The sequence below is a fragment of the Lytechinus pictus genome, chromosome 3 (assembly GCF_037042905.1).
Source record: "Lytechinus pictus isolate F3 Inbred chromosome 3, Lp3.0, whole genome shotgun sequence".
Taxonomy (NCBI): Eukaryota; Metazoa; Echinodermata; class Echinoidea; order Temnopleuroida; family Toxopneustidae; genus Lytechinus; species Lytechinus pictus.
The window spans coordinates 7,047,000-7,071,795 of record NC_087247.1 but is presented as its reverse complement, the minus strand read 5'-3'; the positions used below and the strand labels follow the sequence as shown (position 1 = coordinate 7,071,795).

The window sequence follows — 24,796 nt, the reverse complement described above, 5'->3', positions numbered from 1 at the left end:
TTTTACAAGAAATAAAACTTAAGTCCACAAGATGCGTGTCTAAATGATTATATAGACATTAACAGTGATAAGGTGTATGCTGTTTTGGCCTTGAAACCAGTTTTAGAAGAGTGATTTTGTGAAGGAAGAGCAGGTGTTTGGAGAATCTGGCTGACTTCCAAAGTGTTTCTTCATACGTGTAATAACAATGTGGGATGATGGGACAGGTGAAATCACGGAAATGGATGGGTTCACAAGGTCATCTCTCTAGTCAGGCCTAAGTTCAATTTGTGTGTGCGTTAAACACAAAGATGTATAATAACCCAACACTATTCTCATGTGGAGCGTTGTGGCCCAGTGGATTAGTCTTCTGACTTCGAAACGGAGGCTTGTGGGTTCGAATCCTAGCCATGGCGTAATTTCCTTCAGCAATAAATTCGTCCACATTGTGCTGTTCTCCACCCAGGTGAGATGACCTGGCAGGAATTTTTTCCTTGAGATGCCACCGCGCTGTAAAAGGCTGCGGGGCTAAAGCCAGGGTAATAATATCCAAGTCCTTTGGAAGCGCATAGGGACGTTATGACATGTGATATGCGCCATACAAGAACTGTTGTATTATAATTATTATTATTTCATCCCTTGTACAACAGTGGACCAATTTTGAATTTATTGGTGATGATTTCTGACATGCCCTCCCGTGAGAACTCCTGTGAAAGCAGGAGTACATTTGCACCTACTTGCGAAAGTGCAAGATTTCTAATTAATCAAGTATTTCACTGTGCCACAACCTTTCATGCTTTTTGTTCACATATGAACCACTGCTACATGTAGTTAATTTTATTTGTTTAACGTCAACAATTGGCAGGTAAAATTTTAAAAAGGTCTTATATTTTCACAGCTGTTTTACCAGAGACATTTCACAATAGAATTTTTAATGTGTTTCATCCTTGTACACCGATTCAAAACCTTCCAAGTGTGAAAGAGGCGTAAATGTGGTTAAGCGCAAGTCATTGATAATAATAATTTGGCCCTCTTCTGTACATGTATGTTCATATTCATAAATGACTGAGGAGGGGATTTAAATCTCATAATTTTCAAACCTCCATAATTTTTGTAATTTTGTCGTTGTTTTGAGTTTTACTTATAATCTAGAAGGGAAAATTAGCTATTTATAAAAGACCGCTATGCATTTCATATTGCATAGTTGTCTGAAAATTAATGTATTAAAGACTGCCTGTGCTGTTTACATGTAAATACTGATTTAAAGTCTACCAACATTACCTTTTATCTTCTTCAGAAATACAGTATCCTCTGACATTAATGATCAAATTCTATCATATGCTTGTAGCCCGGAAGTATTAGAAATTTATGATTGAACATGTGTTTTCTCCAGCTTTATCCCATTCACATAATGAATGCAAATGTTTCCAAGGTTATGTAAACAAACACTTCTCTTTTTAGTCACAAAATTTAGTTTTGCAGAGTGGAAATTTGAAGGGAAGAAAATCCTGTCCTTTTTTATCTTACCTTGATCAATGATCATACACATCTCTTTTAACACACATGAATTATGACATGTCATTAATTGCTTATGACAGGCCAGTTTCCGTATACGTGATGTGTAATCAAGATTCTTGAAGTATAGCGTGAGAGCATTTTAATTACCAGCCTATTTTAAAAAAGTTTATGGAGCATAAACACGTTATTATTTCACAGAGGTTTTAGTGGTAGATATTTGGGTTAGTTTTCTTTCCATATGCATAGAGACCATTGTATATGGTATTGCCTTTTTTCTAAGAAATAAATGAGTTAATATTTCACTAACTGCTAAGAAAGCATGAATTTTTCTGAGTGACCAGAGGACTGACTGCTTTAGCTACTTTCTGAGGAATGTAGTAAAGTTTAATGGTCAGACATGGTGCAACAGAGTTAAGCGAGAAATTTCATCATGATGTGTTACAAATGTTGTTAAGAAGAGACTTTTTGTCACATGTTTATCACAAGGTGACCATAAAATGCTGCAGATAAAAAAAATTGTTTATAACGCAATTTAAAACAAGTTGGCACAAAACTCACAACATCATTCAACATGACGCGTGACATTAAACATGAAAATCATTATGACATCATGAGGGTGTCTGAATGCCGTGGGACCATGTTTTGAGATTAAAAACATGTAATTTGTGTCAGCCATTCATAAAATAGGCTGATTTGGATTTTTATAAGACCTGGGCCCCATCTTACAAAGAGTTGCGATTGATCAGATCAACCACAACTATGGAAAGCCAGCAACATCATTATCTATCATGCATATTTTTTGAGAATATTTTCTAGATATGCTGTTAATTCATATATTCATTGTTTTCTTGAAAATTCAAGATGCTCTATTTCGTTTATAAGGGACATTGCGCAAATATCATGCAGGAAAAAAATATGACGCTGATGGATTTCCATACATTCAAGGTTGATCTTATCAATCATAAATCTTCATAAGACGGGACCCTGTTGTCAACCCTATCTGAAGGTTGCTTGTATTAATTCTTTTTTTTTTAAATCCAATTGAAGTCAATCATTCTTTTTTATTAAAAAATTCTCCATGGATACAACTAGTTCAAGTAAACCTACAAAGAAAGAATCAAATAAACGGGCATAAGAAATAAGATTAAAATAAATTGTAAGAATCAAATAAATGGAAAAGCTTAAAAAGCTTGTAAATGACGGATGTCCGAAGTCTGCTACCTCAATACAGATATGTTTACACATTAACAACTGATGCATGTATTTCAATTCATAACCTTAACCCCAGCCCCTTAAAGGACCGGGGGGGGGGGGGGCACTTCCATTCGTATAAGAGTAGGGGGAAACCCCGGTGTAGTGGTCCACCTGCATTCCCCCCAATCAGTTATATCGGGAGGAGAGACCTGCGGGTCATAGTGATTCAGTTCGCTTTTCGCCTCCCAGGCACAGGTGATGCCGAACAAAATAATGATAATAATAATTGGCGAGTGGATGCCATACGCTACCCCAAAAATACATAAAATAAAAAGGATGTCTTTTTGAAGATAGGGAACGTTATGTATGTAATGTAATAAGGGTGTCAAAAACACTAAAATAATTTTCAAAAGGGTATCTTTTTCATTAGGAAAGCTACGTGTTTAGGGTCAAAATTGCGAGGGTAAAAAAAGACTAACTTTTCATGTTTTATAAAGGATGTACTTTTTGCCCCAACAGTCAACACTACGTGTTTAGAGTACATTTGCGCGAGGTGTGGGAGATGGGGCCGTACTAAACCCAATGATGTAGGTAAAGGTAACACCGACGACCGACGTTCGTGACATAACAATTAATATATCGCCGTACTTGTTTAGGGGTTCAATTCAGGGAATAGTTGCCAAGAGTAACGTTTTGTGTCCAATACTTGTTAAGGGTAGGGTTTTGCATGCCAATACTTGTTGAGGGATGCACTTTCAGAATATGGAAAATGCTTGTTTAGGGTGCTTTTTGAGACCCCATGGTCGCACATGGTATCCACTCGTCAATAGAAGTGGCCCCCCCCCCCTGGGCTTAAAGGCTGCATGTACCTTAAATATGATTCCTATCTAAATACATTGAATAGTTCATATGGCTATGATTTAGACTGTAAACTAGCACATTAAAGTTTTCAAGACTTGTTATTAAAGGACAAGTCCACCCCAACAGAGAGTTAATTTGAATAAAAGGACAAAAATGAAACAAGCATAACTGAGAATTTCATCCAAGTCGGATGTAAAATAAGACAGTTATGACATTTTAAAGTTTCGCTTAATTTCACAAAACAGTTATATGCACATCTTGGTCAGTATGCAAATGAGCAGACTGATGACATCATCCAATCACTATTTCTTTTGTAATTTTTTTTAATGAAATATGAAAAATTTGAATTTTTTCCTCATTGTCATGTGAAACAAAATCTTATTCCTCCCTGAACATGTGTAATTATCATTATTTCAACAGTTTATTGTTAAGTCAAGTTGGTTCTTATTGTCAAATCTGTAAGAATTGAAATGTTGTATAATTAAAAAAATAAAAAAACAAAAGAAATAGTTAGTGAAGGACATCATCGACTCTCTCATTTGCATATCACTGAGTTGTGCATATAAGTGTTTTGTGAAAAATAACGAAACTTAAAAATGTCATAACTTTCTTATTTTACATCCGATTTGGGTGAAATTTTCAACATTATGCTTGTTTTATTTTCTCTATCGATTCAAATCAACAATTTTCTGGGGTGGACTTTACCTTTAAAGTGAACAGGCATGCTTTTTTTATTTCTTAGAAATTTATTAATCTGGTTTTTGGAAGTAATTGTAAAAGCAATTGTGCTTCCTGTCGTGGTTTATGGGCGAGCGCTCCTTGCCAAATATTCTCTTGAGCTGCTGGTGTATGAGTTTTGATACAGTAAACTTTACAGAGAAGCTTGAACTTTAGGAAAGGTTAGAGAAAATATTTTTGTAGCTTTCTCAATCTTTCTATTTAGAATAAAATAGGTCCCCTGATTATAAATAAGATAATCGCTCTCAATGCAGTTTTTTTGCAGAATATATATCACAGAATTCTATTGCTTGCCTAACCAATTAACTTGCATGTTACTCCTACCCCCTCCCCCCTGTCAGTAGTGCGGGGGTTTTGGATGCCGGTGACCCGGGTTCGATTCCCACCAGTGCGCTAGTGCCCTTTGGTAAGGCATGAATCCTCATTTATTACCAGGTCCCTCAGAGAGGACCTGAAGCCAACGGTCCTCTGGTTGCTTGCTTACACGCATTCATGCTTTCTTAGCAATCGGGTATAAAATCACCACTATCACAATCCTAATTGAAAATGCCCTTTTTCCCCTTTTTTCTCATTTTATTCAACCTTCAGGTTTGGACACCACAGAATATCATGGACCCTGTAATGGGCGGGGTCATCATGAGTTCATACCGCGATCTTCTCAAACACCTGACCCAGGAACGAACTACGGCATCGTCGTGACGACTGTGAAAACATAACATCATTACCACCCATAACACCAACCAATGACCAAATCATAAGTCAGTACTCTTGATCAATGAAGTTCCTTAGTTGCTTTCATCACTGAATTGTTACCAGAACGTTTTGTTTATGAATCACAAGATGAAGGAATACTCATTGAAGATGAAGAGTGTGTGTTTCGTTGTTGATTTTTTTGTGTATGATACTTTGAATACTGATTCTGTCATCAAGGCATCCTTCACAAAGCTGTCTGTAAAGTTATGCACAACTTTACACACAACTGAAACATGTTCTTATATGCTAAGTCAGATACATAGGGATATATCATTTAGCAGAAGAAAGGATCACCAGTTATGTGAAATCAGTCCCGCCCATAAGTGGTCACAAATCAATCACCAATATGATTCCTTATATATGTACATTCCTAATGGACGATTTCAAGTTCATTACTGACTGCTGTTGTTGGAATTAGGCCAACTTTTCCTTTGGCTACAGCATCAAATTTACTTTCAGCTGATGCTGTGACTGACGTCACTATGTGTTGGGCTATCAATAATGCACTTGGAATGATTTTTGTAAACCCACATTCAGTCGTGGTGCTAGGTACGGCAACAGCAGCACTGAACTTGAAATCACTCCCTATATTGCAATTCATGAAATGTTGGGGCCTGATGTATGGATTTAAACGCAAGAGGAAGTCCTTGTATCCATTTAACCAGAGCCCTAAATGACCAACTTGGTTTCTGTTGGTCACATGGCTCATTCTTTGATTGAAATGCTTGCCCAACATAGCAGTATCTGCAGTGTTGTATCCAACTTGACCGATTGTCCAGACTTTGGTATAAAGAGCACGAGGTGCTAATTCATAGAAGGCTAAAGGCATAATGAAATTGGGAAGCATGCTACAATATTCAGCAAAAACACATGGTGCAATTTCAACTGGTTGGAATGCTTCAATATAAACCATGGCCCTTCATTAGCAGATTTATGCCTAGCGATTGAGTCTTGGAACTCTTGTTGGAATGCTCCCTAGGAAGTGGTGAAGGTGCATACATTGTATGCGGGCATGCAAGGATCCGATGACCAGGGTAATAATATACCTGTAAAGCACTTAGAGACGTCGTTCTGATGTGTTAAGCGCAATATAAATGCGGAATATTATTATTTATAATTATCATTTAATTGTGTGAAATTTACTGTTGACAATCTTTACCTCCATTTTGCCTTTGCTCTCAAATACTGGTTAAGGCTATTTTTAATTCCAGTCATTTTCCATGCTGGTGCAGCTGAGGTGTGAAGGCTTTGTGCCAGTAATTGAAATCATGGCACGTTATGAAATGGATTGCAATATGTATACAATGCAAACCTTCATTAGTAGCAAAAAGTGTTGTTTTTAAAGTGTTTTTGTCAATGCATTTTCTTTTTAATTTAGGGTCACAAGGTCATAGGTCATGGAGGTCATAGCTCATTATACTTATAGATGAATGAAAATAAGTCTTTCTTCTTGCATGTATGAGAGTGATGATCTGATAATATGAAGAAAGATTTTTAAAATTCAGATTCAGCTATGATTATGGCATATATTTTGATGGTGCCCAGTCGAGAATCAACCAAGTGATATTTGACCATGTATAATAAATGACTTACGAATGCAAGCTAATCCAAGTGAAATTGAAATTCCTGTTAACTCTGTACTTAACAATGTAGGAGCTGTCAAGTTTGTATGAGAATTTGATGTTAGATTCTCCAGAAATGTGAATACTAAATTGCAGCTCCAAAGTGTCTCAGCATAGAGGGTAAACTTATGAGCCATGTAGTTCATGTACATTCCTGAATTAAAACAGAATTTTGAGAAATGAGAGTGATATGAAGGCATTGCGTCCAGTGCGCTTTTCTGTACAAGACACCAAGATCTTGGTTCAATCCCGTAAATATCACACCATTATTTATGGAGGTACAATTACAACAAAAAAAAGAATTAAGAAAATGTTAAAATCAATTCTGAGAGTATAACCATGAGAATATTTCCTTTCCAACATCTATTTTTTTATCTATGCCTCTGCCAAAAAACAAACAGTTGATGCTAATGCAGTTTTGGGTGTGAACCCTTCCAGAAGTGTAATTATTTTGCCTATTGAGGGCGTGATCATAATTTATCATCAAAGAGCATGATATATTCATGGTCTAATGTAGGATTATTTGGTTTTCTGTACAAAAAAGCTCTTATAACAGGGACTTGTCTCACAAAGAGCTGCGATAGATTTCAAATGAAATTCAAAGTTAGATTGGTCTCAACTTGTGTAATAAATATGGATCAATATCGAATTGAATTTGATTTGAAGTGCAGCTCTCTGGAAGACAGAGCCCAGATGGCCCATCCGTCAATAGTTGCATTTCTTCAGGTTAATCTCATCTATGGAAAGTCATTGGTGTCATTATTCTTCATGTAAACCCGTACGATAGCAGAAAGTGTAACAAAAGTCCTTGAAATCATTTCTGAGCATAACAGTGAGAAAATTTTCCTTTCCAGTATCACTCTTCTATAAATGCCTCTACAAGATGAGGTAAATATGTTTTCTCTTAAAGTAACAGTAATGGATGAACAGCATTGTCTTTGCAATGGATGTCATCATTATGTTAAGGCTTGGTCCCACTGCACTAACGGATGCAGAGAGGATGTAAAATGGAAAAGAATCTTGCCATCTATTGGAAAACGTTATGTATCCATTGTGTACACTCTGCATTTCATACGCTCCATATCCGTCAAGCATCCGTCCCCTCTGATTTCATTGTTCGCCCATTTTGTCCATTGTCTGGAGCGAATGAAAACGGATGGAGCCACCCTGAAACTTTGCTTGTCCGCTGTATCCATTATGAGTACGTTTTGTGTCCGTCGGCCAGTGGGACCAGGCCTTTAGTCATACATGTGAACGATGTGAATTTGAATGAAAAGTACAGCTGACTATACTTAAGAAAAGTTCGGGCTGTTCATACATTACACTATTGTACTTCAATAGGCCATTTAGATAACCCACTTATTTTATTTTCAATGGGTATATGATACAATAATGCCCAGTACACCCATTAATATAAATCGTAAAGTTTCAGTCCATTGCAGAAGAGAATGTGGTCTTAGGGCATGTTATATTTCATTATGTACATTACATTAGAAATGTAATGTCTACCTTCACACTTTATAACTAAGGATTTTTTTATTTTTTTTTATTTGCATAGTTGTGTCATGTGAGTACCAAATTAAAAAGTGGGTTCATTTTGATAAAATTATGCAACACTCATAGAGTGCTTAATATGATTCTAATCACTGCATACGGTTACCCCTGCTTAAGCATGGCTACCCTGCTCCAGCATTCAAGGAATTCCTTGCTATCAGGTACGCATTTACTATAACTTGGTAGAGAGTGACAAATGTAGATACACGTCCTTGCCAAAGGACGTGAGTGTCACGGCAGGAATTGAACCAAAGACCTTGTGGTTCAAAGTCCAGAGACCTCTTAGTGACCTATTAAAGTGAAAAAATGAAGTGTCTTCGGTAAAGCATGGAACTTCCCATTCTCTAATTACCTTATTTATTTATGCAACTTAACATTTCATTTTGTTACGAGTCATAACACATACATTTCTAAATGTAAAGTAACTTTTTATACTAGATGTGCATTTTCATATTGAAAATTTATTGTACTAATTGAAGGTACTCTTTATCATGTTAACCATTTTGTTGTATTTAAAAAAAAATTCCTATACAAATTATAAGGCAGTGCTCGCTGAATTATTGCAATAATAATGTTTTATATATATTGTACTTTTCTTTTATATGAGATTTGTTTTATTACTAATGCTCCAAATGTAAAGTTTTTCTTTCTGTGTGTAAATAAAGCCCTGCCAAGTCTCTCATTTTACCAGTGAAACTCACTAAATATGTGTTCCTATTAGCATCTTTAAAAAAAATCTGATTTTGGACTTTTCGTGACTTTCACATTCTAAAAATGTAATGCTTTGTCCTTAGAAGCCTTATTGAGTTTAAGTATGAATTTTGAAATACCTAATTGCTTTTTAGTATATATGTTTAGGGCAAGCGAGTGCTTAATATGTGTAAATAAAATATATTTGCTACAATTATGAGAATCATTTGTCGTTTGTTAATAAATAGCACGCACTTTAAAAACGTACAGTGTTGAGAACAAATGTCATTTGGTGTTTTGAGAGGGCCACACTACTATTTATGTGTTCACATTTCACCGTGGAATTTGAACATAACACAAAAGAGTGGGAAGTTCACCCTGGGGAGCCTTTCATGAACATTTTCGTCTGACATGTTGTCAGATCCGACAACTTTCCTTGATTTTGATTGGCTGAGAAGCACTGTTACTATGGTAACTGTTGGATAAAACAGGACTTGTCGAATAAACATCTGGCAAGTCCTTTCAAGAAACACTCTCGTGATGTTAAGTTGGTTCTAACATAAGCAGGAAATTTTAAGAACAATACAATGGTGCAGGTTTGATAAAAATCCATCAAACAGTGAGAGAGTTTTTAATTTGTGATGTCATATGCAAGCAGCCCCCCCCCCCACCCCCTATTTCATGTATTGTAAATCAAAAATAACGAATTGAAATATCTTTTTATGGAAGGGGTGTGAAATGATATGTCTGATTTGGTGATATATCCACCGCACAAATAAAATCTATTTCAAATTTTTTGAAAAAAATATATATATATTTTAAATTTGTATCTAACAATGTTTGGAGGAGCTGCTCATTTGTGACGTCACAAAGTAAAAAGTTTGAAAGTTCATAACTTATTCTTTGACGGATTTTCATCAAACCTTCATAAAAAATTTCTCAATTTTTCCTGATTTTACTAAATCCAACTTATCACCAGAATAAAATTATTTTAAAACAAACAGAATGTGTTATTATTAACACCATTATGTGTTGTGGTATTATATAAACAGTGGTGATGTAGTTTAACCCCAGTTATGTGGTCTGTATGAAGAGCAGTAATTAATTATGAGCTTTTTATATTAATAAATGCAACCACACTTTTTTTAATTAAAGGACTTAAAAAGACCAGAAATATAAATGATTTAGCCTTTCAGCGTTGTCACTTATTTAGGATGTGTTTACGTATGCATACATGTGTTAAGGGTTTTCTGGGTCAGTGCTTCCACTTTTCAAAATTACGAATCCCGAAATGAACAATGAAAACATTTGAATTTCCCCGCAATATTCTGATATTATTGAAATATGCCAATATTGCTCTTCGTGTTGTTATGAGGTGAATTATGCCTTTAATAGTTACATTAACTGTACCTTCTGTTTCCTATTATATTGTGAGCAAGCATGTGGAATGAGTTGACCACAAAATATAAAATAAATGAATAAAAGCATAGGCATCTAGATCTACTTCAGTCATTATCATGCAAAGTTTGTACATATTTTTGATTGATTGATTGGCCCATATGGCCTTTTATTTGCATCCAAGGTAAAATCATACATTTAACATGATAAAACAAGTTTTATTTATGTTCAGCTTGGAAGTCTTAAAAATCCTTGAAATTTCAATTAGGGCCTATCTGAGTTATCCTTTAAAACCTAAAAAAATGAAATATCCTGAAAACAAAAATAGCAGCTTTATTATTCGAGACAGCCAATGAGAATGACGAGGGGGGATGGGTGGTGAAACTTACTGACCCAATGAGAATGAGTAGGGTCTCAAATTAAGAGCTCCATTGAGGAGGGGGGGGGGGCTTGGGTCATGGACCATAAAATGTTTGATGAGCAAGAAACAAAAAAAGAAAAAGGGTGAATTGTCCTTTCTGAACTTTATTTCAAAATCTATCACAAAATTAGCTGGGTTTTTTTAATGAAAAGGTTAAAATTTCCACAAACACCATAACCCCCCGCATATTTTTGGCTAATTAAACCAATTGTTCATAAAGAATAGAGGAAGGTCCTCATTTTGGAGGGTGTTTTTTTTTAAGACAAACAATTTCTCTCAATCTCTCCGATCTGGGTCCCGTTTCATAAAGACTTGCTATAATAAATAAAATGCACGATCTCTGTAATTAGTTTACTACCAATCAAATTGAATGATTTTAACTGTTATAAACATGTGCTTATTTTATGAAACGGAGCCCCAGGGGTTCACCACAACGTCTTTCTAGACACCTCTATTGTGACTGCATGCCCCTCGTTATTTGGCGATGGCAAATTTATCCTAGATGTATTGGGGGGAATAAGAAGGCTTGTTTCTAGAAACCATCAAAATGAACCAATTTGTAGTAATCCAAGAGTTCAACCTGAAATCTCAGTTTTAGTCTAAGTCTGTATTTCTTTTTTGGTAGTTATGGCACAAAATGTTTACCGTTCTGAGTATTACATTTGGTGTATTTGACTTTTCACCTGCCAATTATTCATCAAAAACTTTCCGAAAGTGCCGAAATGATGTTGGTGTTGATGCTGGTGAGAATGGGGCTTATAGCTCCAACAACAAATGTGTTCGTGTATTTATAAAATGATGAATATGTATGTATGTATGTTTGTATATATATATATATATATATATATATATATATATATATATATATATGTGTGTGTGTGTGTGTGTGAGGGAGGGTGTGTGTGTGTATCTATATGAATCTTTATGCATACATACCTTTTTTTTTAATTCTTCTCCGTAAAATCCAGGTATTGTATATGATTTTTACTGAATTACCAATAAAGACTTCTACAAAACAAAAACAAACTCATCGCCACCGCCATCCTCATTTTTTGGCCTCCGTCTGCCGGGGTCTTTAATATCAGGAAATATGCCTTTAAATGTCACATTTTTAAATGAAAATATACACATATTAATAAGATATTACCGGTCTATTCATCCTCTCATTTACATTTTAACAACCCTGTGGTCTCTTTGTAATTGCTAAAAAAGAAGTGTTTCAAACAAATTATTTCTGGCAGGTGTCGGCGAATTTTATAACTGAACAAATGATACGACTTTTGCTTTTGCGAATTTGCTCAGAATATTAAGGATTCGGGCAAGAGTGGTTTATGAAGGGTTTTAACTTTATAGAATGGTTAATAATGAGGAGATTCGATGGAATGTGGTTCATTTTATCAGAACTGTTTTAGGAGTGGGAAGTTTGAGAATTTATGCAAACAGAATACGGTTCGATTTCTAATTAAAGCATAAAGATGGGATGCGTTGTTAAATCCTGCTTTGAAGTAACGTGTTGGAAGCTGTTCTTTAGCCTTGAAAAGTTTATGAGACTAACACCACTTTTGTATCTTTTACGTTATTGGAAAAAATATTTTGCAACTTGTAAACATTTTTGTGAGAAGCGTCTAAGGAATGATGCATTTTAACAATTTGTTGAAATTAGAAGTTCACTTCTTGACACATCCAAGGCAACTGGCCCAGATGGAATAGTCGGCCTCGGTACCAAGGAACTGTCCACCAGAGCTTGCTACTGTCCTTTCAATGCTGTAGTAGATATCCTTGAACAGGCAAACTATGCGCTCAGCCGTTTGTAAAACTGCTCTTGTTGTGCCTAAGAAAGGGAACAAACAAGATGCATCCAACTCCAGGCCCACATCCCTTCTTTCACCATCTGGAAAGTATAAGAATGTATTTCACAATTCTTAGCCAATAGGCAGCAGGCAGTTTTTATAGATGACTTCACATCCAAGACATTATAAGCTGGTGTGCCACATGGAAGTGCGATAGGACCCCTTTTCTTCGTCATATATCGACGACGTGATTTCCCAAGGAGAATATGATGTAGCGATGACTCAACCTTGCATATTGTAATTAAACAAATCTTGCGACAGACCCGTCTGTGCTTAGAGTCTCGTGTATTTGCGATTTTGTTATTCGTTCATTAACCTTTTTTTCATTTACTTATTCATTCTTCTATTTATGTATTATTGATTAGTTTGTTGATTTTCAATTCATCCCTTTAAGTATTCATTTACCTATCCATTTATCAATTCATTTATTCGTGTATTTACTTATTCATTTATTTGTTCAGCTATATATTCTTTTTTTTTTCCATTCCAAGAGTACATCTCTTTATATGTTGACGCATTGTGTAACGACAACATTGTCTGCTATAACTATTAGTCGTAATATATTGGGATTGCAGTAAAGTAATACAGAATCTGGCATTTATGCTGCTGCTGATGATGATGATTGTTGCGACTGTTATTTTTTAATTTGTTTGTTAGATATTTTTGGTAAAGTTGACTGATCTTTTGTTTACAGGCCTAGATGTTGCAAATATTTATTGAACATTAGTTGCCTCGATGATCTGAACGAACCACCTCGCAGTAAGATATGAAATATATTTTGTTTCAACTACTGGTAATTCATTTCTTCTTTGGGGCAGTAGTCCCTTGCCCTAATTGGACTACTGGACGCATGTTGCATAGATTATTAGCAGTGATTATAAAAGGGTTGGCCTGAATACACATAGTTTAACTGGACGATGGTGTGCTGAAAGTTGTCCTGTTGACTTTCAATCTTTGCGAAATAAAGATAATAAAGTTATAACACCTCTGTCATTTGCGGCTATGCTATCATTTTCCAATTATCATATTCATTCAATCATCGAGTACGCCATATTGTCAGTGTGTCCCTTCTCTATCTGAAGGATGACCGAAGAAAAGGCCTGGGCCATATCATAACAACGTCTTGACACCATATCCCTTTACTCCCCGGAGAAGAACTCATTAATCAGCTCCGGTGATCGAGGGTAGCCGAAGTTTTGTTTCCTTTTCGTCTACCAGTGCCGTCCACACTGCCGATGAGGACGCTTTTTAAGGTTGTCAACGCAGACGCCAAACTACAGCGCAGACCCGAGCATCGAATGACGCAAGGATAAATAGTCATGGTTTTGACATTACTGAGAACATTAACATTTTCCTGATCTGACAGTCCCCCGACTTACATAGATAGCTCGACGAACATTAATGTTATCGTGTCAAATAACGAAAACTTGCCACATTTGGTGACGATTCGCAAATGTTGGAGACGACAGCATATTCTCCCTTCGTCACCCTAACACAACGATTTTTTTTCTCCCATCATGCGTCTTTCGTCATGTTTGTCAGCTTCGGAATACGACACTGCTTTTCACTTTCAGGGTTGTAATGTTATCATCCTCATATTATACGCGAACTTGAATGCATAATTTATAATCGGTTGGGGGAATCTCTTGCCGCGGTCTACACGTAGAGGGATCATCGGGTATCTTGCCCAAATATCGTGTATTATCGGCGGTATAATCTCTACTCTTAAAATGACTCTGTAATATTCTCTCTCTCTCTCTTTATCTTACTACAGAATTTGAAAGCTTTGTGGAACACCGCCACTGCATATCACCTTCAGATTCTTCATTACCATGATTAGCAAGACAAGCTTATTTGCCTGTAATTCCTAATTGGGTTTCACCGCTACACGTGGGGAGAGAGATGTCTTATTTTCATCTCTGTTGGGGTTTTTGTCGAGAATATCCCGTCTTATATCTGGAGGAAAGTATCATTGCTCCAGTGAACGAGGACAAACATCTGTCTGTTCCTTATTTTGTGTCGATGGTGTCGATTAATTGTCGATGTTCATTATTGCATTTGATGTCTGAGGTATGAGTTTAGTATTTAAGAATTCTTTACATCAAATTATGCCATCTATACTTGATATAAATATATGTAGAAATCAGCTACTATCATGTCTACCATATGTATAGCGTGTTAGGCCAAATTTGTTTATGTGTGTTCTCATTAAGAGGTGTACTGAAATAATGTATATACCAAGGTATGGATGAACACCTCAATCGAGCAGAGAGAATTGTGAATTTTGAGAATAATTATAAGTCTGTGTACTAACGGGTACTATGTGATCGCAAAGATCCACGCTAATTTGTATTCGAGCGCTGAGACTGTAAACTGAGGGTTTTAGTGTTCGAGTATTGAGACTATGAATAAATGAGGAGATGAGTACTTCTCACTCGAATCAGAAGTGTCATCCATGGAATCGGCGGAGACCTTGACCATGGCATGTTTCAAGGACGACTATTAGTAGGATATCACAATCGGGATGTCGAAGATACCGTCCCCCTCGGGAAAAAAGAAGACGTGATATGTGAACTTCGCTGTTTGCTCCAAGCTCGCCGCTGCATAATGATCACATGAAAATGTTTGTGATCAGAGATCCGTGTTGAGATTTGGAGTGAAAAGCGAAAATTCAATGTTCAGAATGTCACGAGTTGTCTGGTTTTCTATCTAATTTGGTTAATTTGTTTTGAAAATAGAAATGATGTAGAGACACTGGCATCATAATGCGGGGAATCTAAAGAGATAATGTATTCCCTTTCACCCCCCCCCCATCTCTCTAGCGATCTCTTTCATATAAACTAAATTTCATCTTAAGAAGGTCAAAATGTTCGCTCATTTGCTTCGATATCTATTTCCTTCCCCTTTCACACTCTCGCTAACTCTCTCTCACTCTCTCTCTCTCCATATTTTAGCTTTGCATTATAGTAAAGAAAAGTGCATTTGACTTCGGAAACAATATAACCTAAATGACGACTGAAAGTTACAGGGGTGACGAAAATTTGGAAAATATCATTAAAAAGTCATTTGCCCGAACAGGTCGAACGTTCACTCTTTTCCCAAATGATTCTTCCTTTTTTCTTTAACAATCTTTTTGTGTCTTTATTATTGTTATCGTTGATTGATAGTTAATCAACTTGATATATTCTGATTTATAAATAATATATTGCAATTTATGTGTGATGAAATAGGATACTATTTAGAAAATGCACTGTTCTTCCGATTATCAAAATACCTGAATTTAAATCGAAGCGGTATCTAAATGTGTATATTTTCATTGCTGAGTTTAGGTTTAAAAGGAAACAATAACATTAACAATTACATTTCTCAAATCCAAACATATTTGCAGATGCTTGTATTCAATTATTTGAATATCTAGGATAAAGACATTATCTTTTGAATTTCTCTCATTATCTCATGAAATAGACCCAAAGGAAGGGTTAAGGAACGACTCGGGGTGACGATGATGAGGGAAAACATTAAAATCTTGCTGAGGATGGTTTTCATGCAATGTTTAATTTGTCTGACAGAAATGATTGGTGAAAAAAATGATCAAATTCGGTCTATTAATTGATCTTGCCGATGCAATTAACAGTTTTTATCGCTAAACAGTGCCTCTTTGCAATGGTTGTGGCATTCAATGATGTGATATTGCTGTGAAACATTCAGTCTTCCTTCTCCATCAAAGATCGAGGTACAATATTCCAGGCGACATCGCAGAGATAAATCGATCTACCGCATGTATCTTTCTCTTACCTAGGAGGGCGAGGAATTAAGAGGCAAAAACTGGTAAACTAATTTCAGTGCTTCCGTGCTTGCGTATGTCACTTCAAATATCGGCGAAGACTCGATTATAAACGTGAACTTGTGGATGTGATAATGGCTTGGGTATCCGTGCCTAAGTATCTGGATGGGTATAAAGACTTGTCTCGTAATGATTTAGGAGCCACATTGCCTGCTGAATTGCATTGTCCCCTCTTTCACTATTTTCAGATTTCAAGAGTTATTTGGTCCTTGGGTGATATATGTTTTTTTTTAAGCCAAAAGAAACCTTTAAATTTATTATTATTTGCATGATTGGTTGGCTTTTGAATGCAGGAATTTTCATATTTCATATTTTCTTAAACGCTCGCCTCTCTCATTTATCTTCATTTCGGTTTGGCATGCGTGATGAATTAAAGAATGAAATGCAATCACCATTTCACGCAGATTGTTTCTGTTGGTCAGAGCATGTTATATTATAGGCTATATCTGTATTATGCGCTTGCCTGACATGGCAGTATCCACCACATTGTTTCCCCGACGGAAGAGGATTGGCAAAAATATTTTATATAAGCAATAGCTCTGTGAATGGTCAGGTCTATTTCCCCTCCAATCACGCCATTTCCTTGCATTTTATAAATAAGGAAAATTTGATGTAGGTCAGTAAGGTTGAAAAAAAATTATGTGAATTTCTTCTCTGGGGCGTAGAATTTGGGTTCGTTACTTTCAATTATGCATTATAATAATTTAGCGTTGGTAAAAAAAATATTAATTCAAGAGCCGGCGTGTTCAGATGTTGCCAATGAAGCTCCATCTGATCTGTCTCGTTGAAGACACCGTCCAAAATACGACCAAAGCATCATTCTTGTCTCAAGACTAGACGAGCCTTCTGAGTTCTGATGATTGGTTTTGGTGAAACAGGGGTCATGAGTCACCCTAGAGGTGCTGGGAATCACCTGTTACGGAATCCACGTCACAGAGTGACTCATTTTTGCACCCTCCCCAAACCTTAAACATGCATGTCCAACATAAAAAAAATGAGAGCTATCAAGACAACGCGATTGTATAGTAAAGGTAAAAATAACGAAATTAATTTTCAAAGTTGGCTATCCAACAAATCAAATTTAAAAAAAATACTGATTAAATTACATATTTTCCCTAGGACATGTAGGAATGGAATGGATAACCGTACAACAAAATATATACATTTCATCATGTTTTGCACCCCGCCCTCCTAAAAAGGTTTTCTCGCTCTTCTAAGTAGATAACACCCTTCTCCCTTAGCATATTTTTTAAGAAGACGAAATGTCCGAACATTTTAATGTGTATGACATGGATTACACTGTATCTACAAGGCTCTCGAAATCTAAAACCCCCTTGCCTTAGAGATGAATTGTATGATTCAAGCAGGGCATGAATAGTGTTTGTACGGGTGGGGTACTAACTAGTGGCAATGCACCCCTTCCAAATGAATTCACAATCACAAATAATAAACTCTGCACGTGATTAAAGAAAGATAATCTCATATACATTCATAACATGTTCAAGTAGCACCATTATTGTGGTTTTTATTTCTTTGTTCTCATTATGTCACATATGAAACTGTTTAACACTCCTTGTTTAACTTACACACTCATATTTACAATACTCTGAAAGGATAAAAACAACGTTCCACGTGATAATTCTGTTCATTCAACACAAATATATATACTGACATGTTCAAACTGGCCGGTACATCTGTACAATATAGTGGATCGAGTATTATTATTTTTCATTTTGCTACTTCTTAGATAGGTGGCGCGCTTCTTCAATTACACCTTTTTTTCCTCAGTCTGGGTACGTCCTGTCCCTCTTTATAGTGACAATTTACCTTTCGTGTTACATCTTTCTTCTATTAGCCATCTCAACAAAACACTGTCCACTTTAAACGTAAGCGGTTTGATGGATTAACAAGGATAGCTCGATCTACAAATCTAATTGGCACATTTAAAACAGGGGTGACAGATCCAGAATTTAGATTTCGATGTGAAATCGTATATCAACATTTAACCTTTCGAACTGAAGTTTAGATCGTCTGGAACGTCCCTTTGTGCGCCCGTTGTTTGTCTCATGAAATACTCTCGAATTCTAGATCAGGTGTTCTGTATGGATCTAGGGCATGTTATCGTGTTATAGTATTACAGAATCAGACCTTAAACCTTTACTATCACCCTCAAGCTTTCCAAAACCCAAGCACCCAATGCACAACACCTGCTTGGGAATACGATAAAGATCTGTAAATTCGAAGCTACCTAGCAAACTTATCGTTATCAATACTCAAATCTACCCCTTTCTTTGTTAACTACTTCTGTTCCGATACGTCGCGCCATTTTGTTAGAATAATAAACAAAACGGTTTCAATTGTGTGTCGAACAAAAACTTAGACTCATGTATATAGCTAGTTTGAATTTAAAAATAATACTATAGCCACTGTGACGTATGTCTGTTGAATTAGTCATATTTCGAAGCATACGACAAATAACGGCGTCAATTTGTGCAGCTTTCGACCTACTTTCAAGCTAAGAATGTAAGAATTCGAAAAATAATTCAGAATACAGCTTGATGGTCAGATGAAAATCGGGTACCATAAAATAAACTATTCATTTATATATATAATGTCATAAGGAAATATTGCACTTCTTCTTGTGGTGGTAAGCGATAAGTAATGGTGAACTAATCTCCCTGATGATCGACTTTAAAATTTTCTGAATATGTCATTTCAGTCTTGTTGGAGGTCATCGTAGATATAACGCAGCACAATTTCAACCCAACGACTGCAAAAAGGCAACTATTTACTGTGTAATGTTTGCATATTCATAGAGCGTTGCAGCTCATTTTCTTTTCATATTAAGATATTGGAAAGAATTAAAGAATGAAAAAATGTCATAAGTTTTCTTCTTTTAATATTTAAAAGTAGTTAACACAATTTGTTGTCTCGTTTGCGCTTATGTTACTGACATCTGAATCATATATATATATTTTTTAAATCTACTCCTTCTCAGATGCTGCTGCTGCTGAAAGGGAAAATTTATATTTTATATTATTCATATCGAATTCTCTTATATCTACTTGATTCTTTGGGGGATTTTGAGAAAAAAGGACAATAACCGTGATTTGCTTCAATTTTTCAAACCAAATCAGCGCAATTATAAGAAAACTGTGATAACGCCAAAATTGAAATTAGAAATAAATTGCTTTCAAGAACGTGCTAGTGCGTAGGTCTATAAAATTTGATTTTCTTCTAGCTTTTCAATAGAGTTCAAAAATGAAATGTAGGCCTATACTGATGTAAACTATCTTAAATTAAATATGTATTGCAGCACTTATTCAAACCCTTATTCACATCTCTGCAAACCAAAGTCTTTGATGAACTGGTTTGGTGATTTGTGATATGGCGAATTCAGTCCAATTAAGCCATGTAAATGTTTTGGCATTTGCAGATGGGATCAGATCGTGTTGTAAACTACAGGGAACAAGAATTACCCACAGCTACAAAACTACACAACATCTTTCGGGGCGGGTGGGAACTGTAGAATGTCTCAATTCAAATATTCAATCGAGTCACACATCTAATACAATAATGGAGACAATTTACACTCTGTTGTAGTTGAAAGTTTACGTGATGCTATTCCGTAATGCTGCTATTCCTTCACCGTGTGTCGGTCCCAGAGGGCCCGATGAGTGGTGGTTTTGTTGTAGAGCGTGAGGATGTTGCGAAGCTTGTCCCATTGGCTCCACCATCCTTGGTCTACACTGCTCTTGCGATCTCACAGCAAACCTGTTCACATGGACAGGAATAGGAACAACCAACTTGGAGTTCCCACCCCCGCTACCACCTCCTCCGCCCCCACCGCCGCCACCATTGGCGCTTCGGTTCCCACCCCCTAGGATGGACGAGTGCGTTTTCAGTCGTTTCCACTTGGCACGGCGGTTCTGGAACCAGATTTTGACCTGCACCTCGCTCAGTTGAAGGAAGCGTGCGATGTGTGCGCGCTCGCTCAATGTGAGATATTTCTTGCCTATGAATTCCTTCTCCAGGGCCAACAGCTGATCGCTCGTGAACGCCGTTCGCCGTCGCCTGCTCTTGCTGCTTCCGTTTGTCCCATTGCTCAGGTTGTTGGTGTCGCCATTTTCCTTCCCACCGAGGTCGCCTGCCGACTTTCTGCCGCAGTCCTCGGGTGACGATGCTTCGCTGTCGTGGAGGATATCGTCGTCGTTATCGTCTATACCGTCGTGGCCTTCGTGATGGTCTCCGAGGCTCTTATCTGTAGAGAAGATAAAAGAAAACAAAGTTATCGTAAACAGGGCCTACAACTTTTTTGGATGTTGGATATGGTGGAAAATGGAAATGAAAATACGTCCTTTTGTTTGTTAAGCTTCACATAATGAAAGTTTTTCAGCATGGTCCGATTGGACGAAACTCGAAAAGTATTCGATGCCAATGAGAAAGAGTGAGGATATACAAGACAGAATACCCATTGGTCACTCTTTAATCAGCGGAAATTAGGTCAATGCGAGCTGGACATATGAAAATAAAATAAGAAAACAGAAAGGGGAGATGTTATTTATACAAGAAGCAATGTGGAAAATGACGAGGCCGAAAGACCAGTAAGAAATATGAAGTATAGAAATGAGAGAGGGAATTAGTGCGTATAAGCTAATCCTCCCTAGGCTTGTACATTATACTCATCAAGAGATGAAAGCAAGCCGCCCCGCCGTCCACCTGTAGGTTCATTTAAGCCATACCCTAATGACACGACAACCGGATGACTCGATCGGCAATAACTACAGTCCTATTACTCCAAATACAAAATCATCTACTCGGTATTCCCTTTCGTCCAGTTCGAATCAGCTCTGGTCGGGCTGCTATTTTTCAGCTTTGTGTTCTCGTAGATCGTATTTTCTCAGGGTAGCGCTTGGATAATACCAGTATTAGCGATATGCCTGGTACAAGATGAAATTCCCTGAGCCGCAATATCATACGACCTAAATTTTGATTATTGGGATTAGTGATCAGAGCAAGCGGCTTGGCGGGAATCCCTTCGGCAAGAGCTACTGTATCATACAAACCTAGACGGCCTTTCATGGCAATCTTGTGAGATGACTTGCATCTCAATACATATTGTATTGAATGTAAAGAAGGGGTAAAGGTAAACGCTGGAATATGGCGCCAATTTGGGTAAGCTATACTCAAACGAAGTTTGCAGCAGGCAGTCGACATTCCACCTGGCTGCCTTCATCTCGTTTCTTTGGCTGTCGTAAAGTAATCTCGTTCCATTTTCCATGGATTTAGATATCGATTCAGAGAAGGGATTTGGTTTGAATTGCAGCAATTTGCTCCGAAACTGATTAATGTGAGCCGAACTAACTATTGTAATTCAGAACTCATTAAGATGGTAATTTTGGATGCGGTTTAGATGCCTGTCATGTATAGAATAATTTGTGCGTACCATTAGTACTGGAACGTTCACATTCAAATTACAAGCACCAAATACTCTAGATTTGAGTTTTGACTTTATTAACATATTTATGCAACTTCGGAACACCCAACCCTCACGAAATGACATATCCTATAATTCTTAACATGTTAACATCTTACTAAGATATGCCGTGACAACCTCATTTGGCCGAGCTTCTGCAGTATTACGGCGGTACCACATAAAATGTTTAAGCAAAATAAATTAAAATAAACTGACCATATTTTTTTATGTACTCTTAATTTTTTTCTTACAAATTTGCCACTTTGTCCAATTTGCAAACGTACTAATAAGTAATAACGTATCCTATAAAAAAAAACGTCCCTAAACTTGTAAGTACTCAATATTATTCACATAGAAATTGGTTAATATTTTTAAATCTAAAGGATTTCATCTCTTTACTTCACAATTGAATAAACGAAGGAGCTCATATAAACATGGAATATTCATAAATAGTGAACAAATTGTGTAGTTTCAGTTCAATTTATAAAGGTATCTTTTAAAATATTATAACACATCTAACACGTCTATCCCCCCATGAGAAAAAAAAGTTCCAAGACAGAATAAAAAGCAAATTGAAAAAAGTGAAATTAAAAAGGGGGATGTGAATTCAGGATATTATGTTACACTCATAGATTAGATTTAATTTTTCAAAAGGTCAAACTGATAACTTCAACATGTGCGTAAACTAAATACATGTATACCAGTCTCTCCATTTTATTTGAATCTGAAATAATTTGCAGGTTGAATGTTCAAGGCTTGCTGGGGAGTTTCACTATATTGTAAATACAAGTTGTGGCGGATTTCAACCCAGTATTTACTGGATTGAAAGCCACAAAATGTATTTATAATGTAATTTGCAGGTTGATTGCGTTATTTGTTGAACGAACGATAAACAAGAAATTATTCTCTTTGATAAAGCTATCAAACATTCAATAGCCTGTTAAATCTCTTTATTACGACAAATGTTTGTACAGAATTTCTAAGAAGTTTAGAGAAGCGCAACCTTTTTTATAGTACATTTTCTGACTGTATTCCTTTTGATGATGTTTCTTTAAAATAAAATAAAAATCTCACAAATTTTGGTGGTACAATTCCAGACCTTGATGTGAATAATGCTGAAGAAACAATAACATATCCATAGTCGCAGCAACAATGGAGATTAAATCCTTTTGCATCATTTTTTCAGTTCTTAGAAATCTTTAAGGCAGCTTCTTCCCCTGGGAATATATTTTGCTGGTTATTTGTTTCCTTTCGTTTCGATAAAGTCTTCACCACTGATTAAAGAAACAGAAAAAAGATGTGGGTTGTTTCTACATCAGTCATTTGCAAAAGAGTAATAAAGAAATATTCATATCTTTTCATAATTTTTCACAACTTACTTATCATTTATTTGAAAAATTTTCGCAAGTTGTGTTTGCATTTCATTTGACATGATAGTGTGCATTAAACAAATAAAATTGATGGTTTCGCAGATTAATAAATCTAAATTACAGAAGAAAAAAAAAATCGAGTTTTTGTAGCATACTGAATTATGTTTCAGTTTCTGCAATGACTCGTTTATGTGTATTTCTAAAATTAACTCGACATCATGTTACAAGCGAACAATCATAGTTCACAGTTACCTAGATAATAAAATGTTAAAAATATTGATAGAGAATGACACAAAATGGCATAAAACTATTGAATTTTTTTTTTCTTGTGTTTGTCATGATAATCCCCACATCAACGCAACATTACAGTCCATCATTTTATAATTCGAATCATGGTGAGGATAATTCTTCGATGAGTGTACGGGGAGCGTTATAATCGTCTTACATACTGTGTGCGGCGGGTTAAGTCTCCAAAACAAACATCAAAATGGGTTTGAGCCCAGTTCTCTTCAATTGCATCCCCCGATTTGGTGAAGACCAGCGGGGACCTCCTTAAACCCTAATCCTCTTCATCTCTCTTTCATCCTTAACAGATGCTGAAATAGATATAGCCTTGGCAATTAATAGTCGCTCTACCTTCAATAAATGAAAAGGGTTTTTCTTAACGAAGGAAAAAGGGGGAGTATTTCATTACGAAATCCCTGGGTTAGGGATACCCTGTTTAGTCTTGTTTGGGGGCTGTAGGCCTGGGATATCTAGATGGCTCGGAGACTGCTTTAGCATCCCCTCTATGGTCGTGTCGGCTTGTTCTTTCCCTTCCACACGGCTCGATGGTATTTTCACAAGCCGTTGCTGGAGGGGGCCGGCAACCATCGGTAGAGCGACTGTATCAGTCGAATTGGGCAAGAAAACAAGCCCTTTTGTTGGCGGGGGTATCACTGGCGATAACAAAACCCCGTCCAAACAGAAACGACAAAGCGGACTTGGCCTAATGCCGAGACCCGGGGGAGGGGGAACATTTGATATGCCGAAGCATGTGCAGCTTCATGATAGGTGTACGGTCGGGGGTAGATCATCGACAAAACCCGTGTTATTAACCGTGCTAATGCTAGACAAATGTTATCACCATTTTATCAACCGTTTGCTTCCACAACCATCACGACCCTTTCCATTGTATTTGTTTCTTGAGAAAGACCAACAAAAAAAGAACCTAAACTTCTAGAATCAGCAAAACTTTGTCCTGAAGTAAAATAGAGGTGTCACTCCTCTTTCTTTTTCTCGATCTGCCAGCCGATTCATTACAATCACGATGATTGATGGTAGAGATGAATAAAATAGATCCCTTTCATTCCTTTAATAAATCGATGTCGTTATTTTCACTCGTCCCCTCACTCCTCTTTACTTACAAACTTGAAAAGGAATGTATCTTTCACCCCCACCAACGTCTAAATTTGGTAAATCCCAGATAATGGAAGAATAATAATTTAACCCTGTTCGAAATAAGTTTGCATGACATTTTACTGGCAAT

At 36.6% G+C, this 24,796-nt stretch overlaps 2 protein-coding genes across 13 annotated transcripts in view; one reads left to right on the top strand and one right to left on the bottom strand.

Moving 5' to 3' along the window:
- Positions 1-9,176, top strand: part of LOC129255967 (stAR-related lipid transfer protein 3-like) — a 46,153-nt gene extending 36,977 nt beyond the window's left edge. For all 12 annotated transcript variants that reach the window (XM_064096239.1, XM_064096240.1, XM_064096242.1 and 9 more), the window contains one exon: positions 4,879-9,176. In XM_064096239.1, the coding sequence (XP_063952309.1) occupies positions 4,879-4,989 (111 nt within the window). In that variant the 3' untranslated portion in view covers positions 4,990-9,176. The remainder of the gene's footprint in view (positions 1-4,878) is intronic.
- Positions 9,177-17,921: 8,745 nt separating this feature from the next.
- Positions 17,922-24,141, bottom strand: LOC129255969 (homeobox protein unplugged-like). Its single transcript, XM_064097925.1, has 2 exons — positions 23,985-24,141; positions 17,922-20,683 (listed from the first exon to the last, which is right to left on the bottom strand). Exons 1-2 carry the CDS (start codon positions 24,139-24,141, stop codon positions 20,034-20,036), a joined length of 807 nt encoding a protein of 268 aa, XP_063953995.1. The 3' UTR covers positions 17,922-20,033.
- Positions 24,142-24,796: the final 655 nt, after the last annotated feature.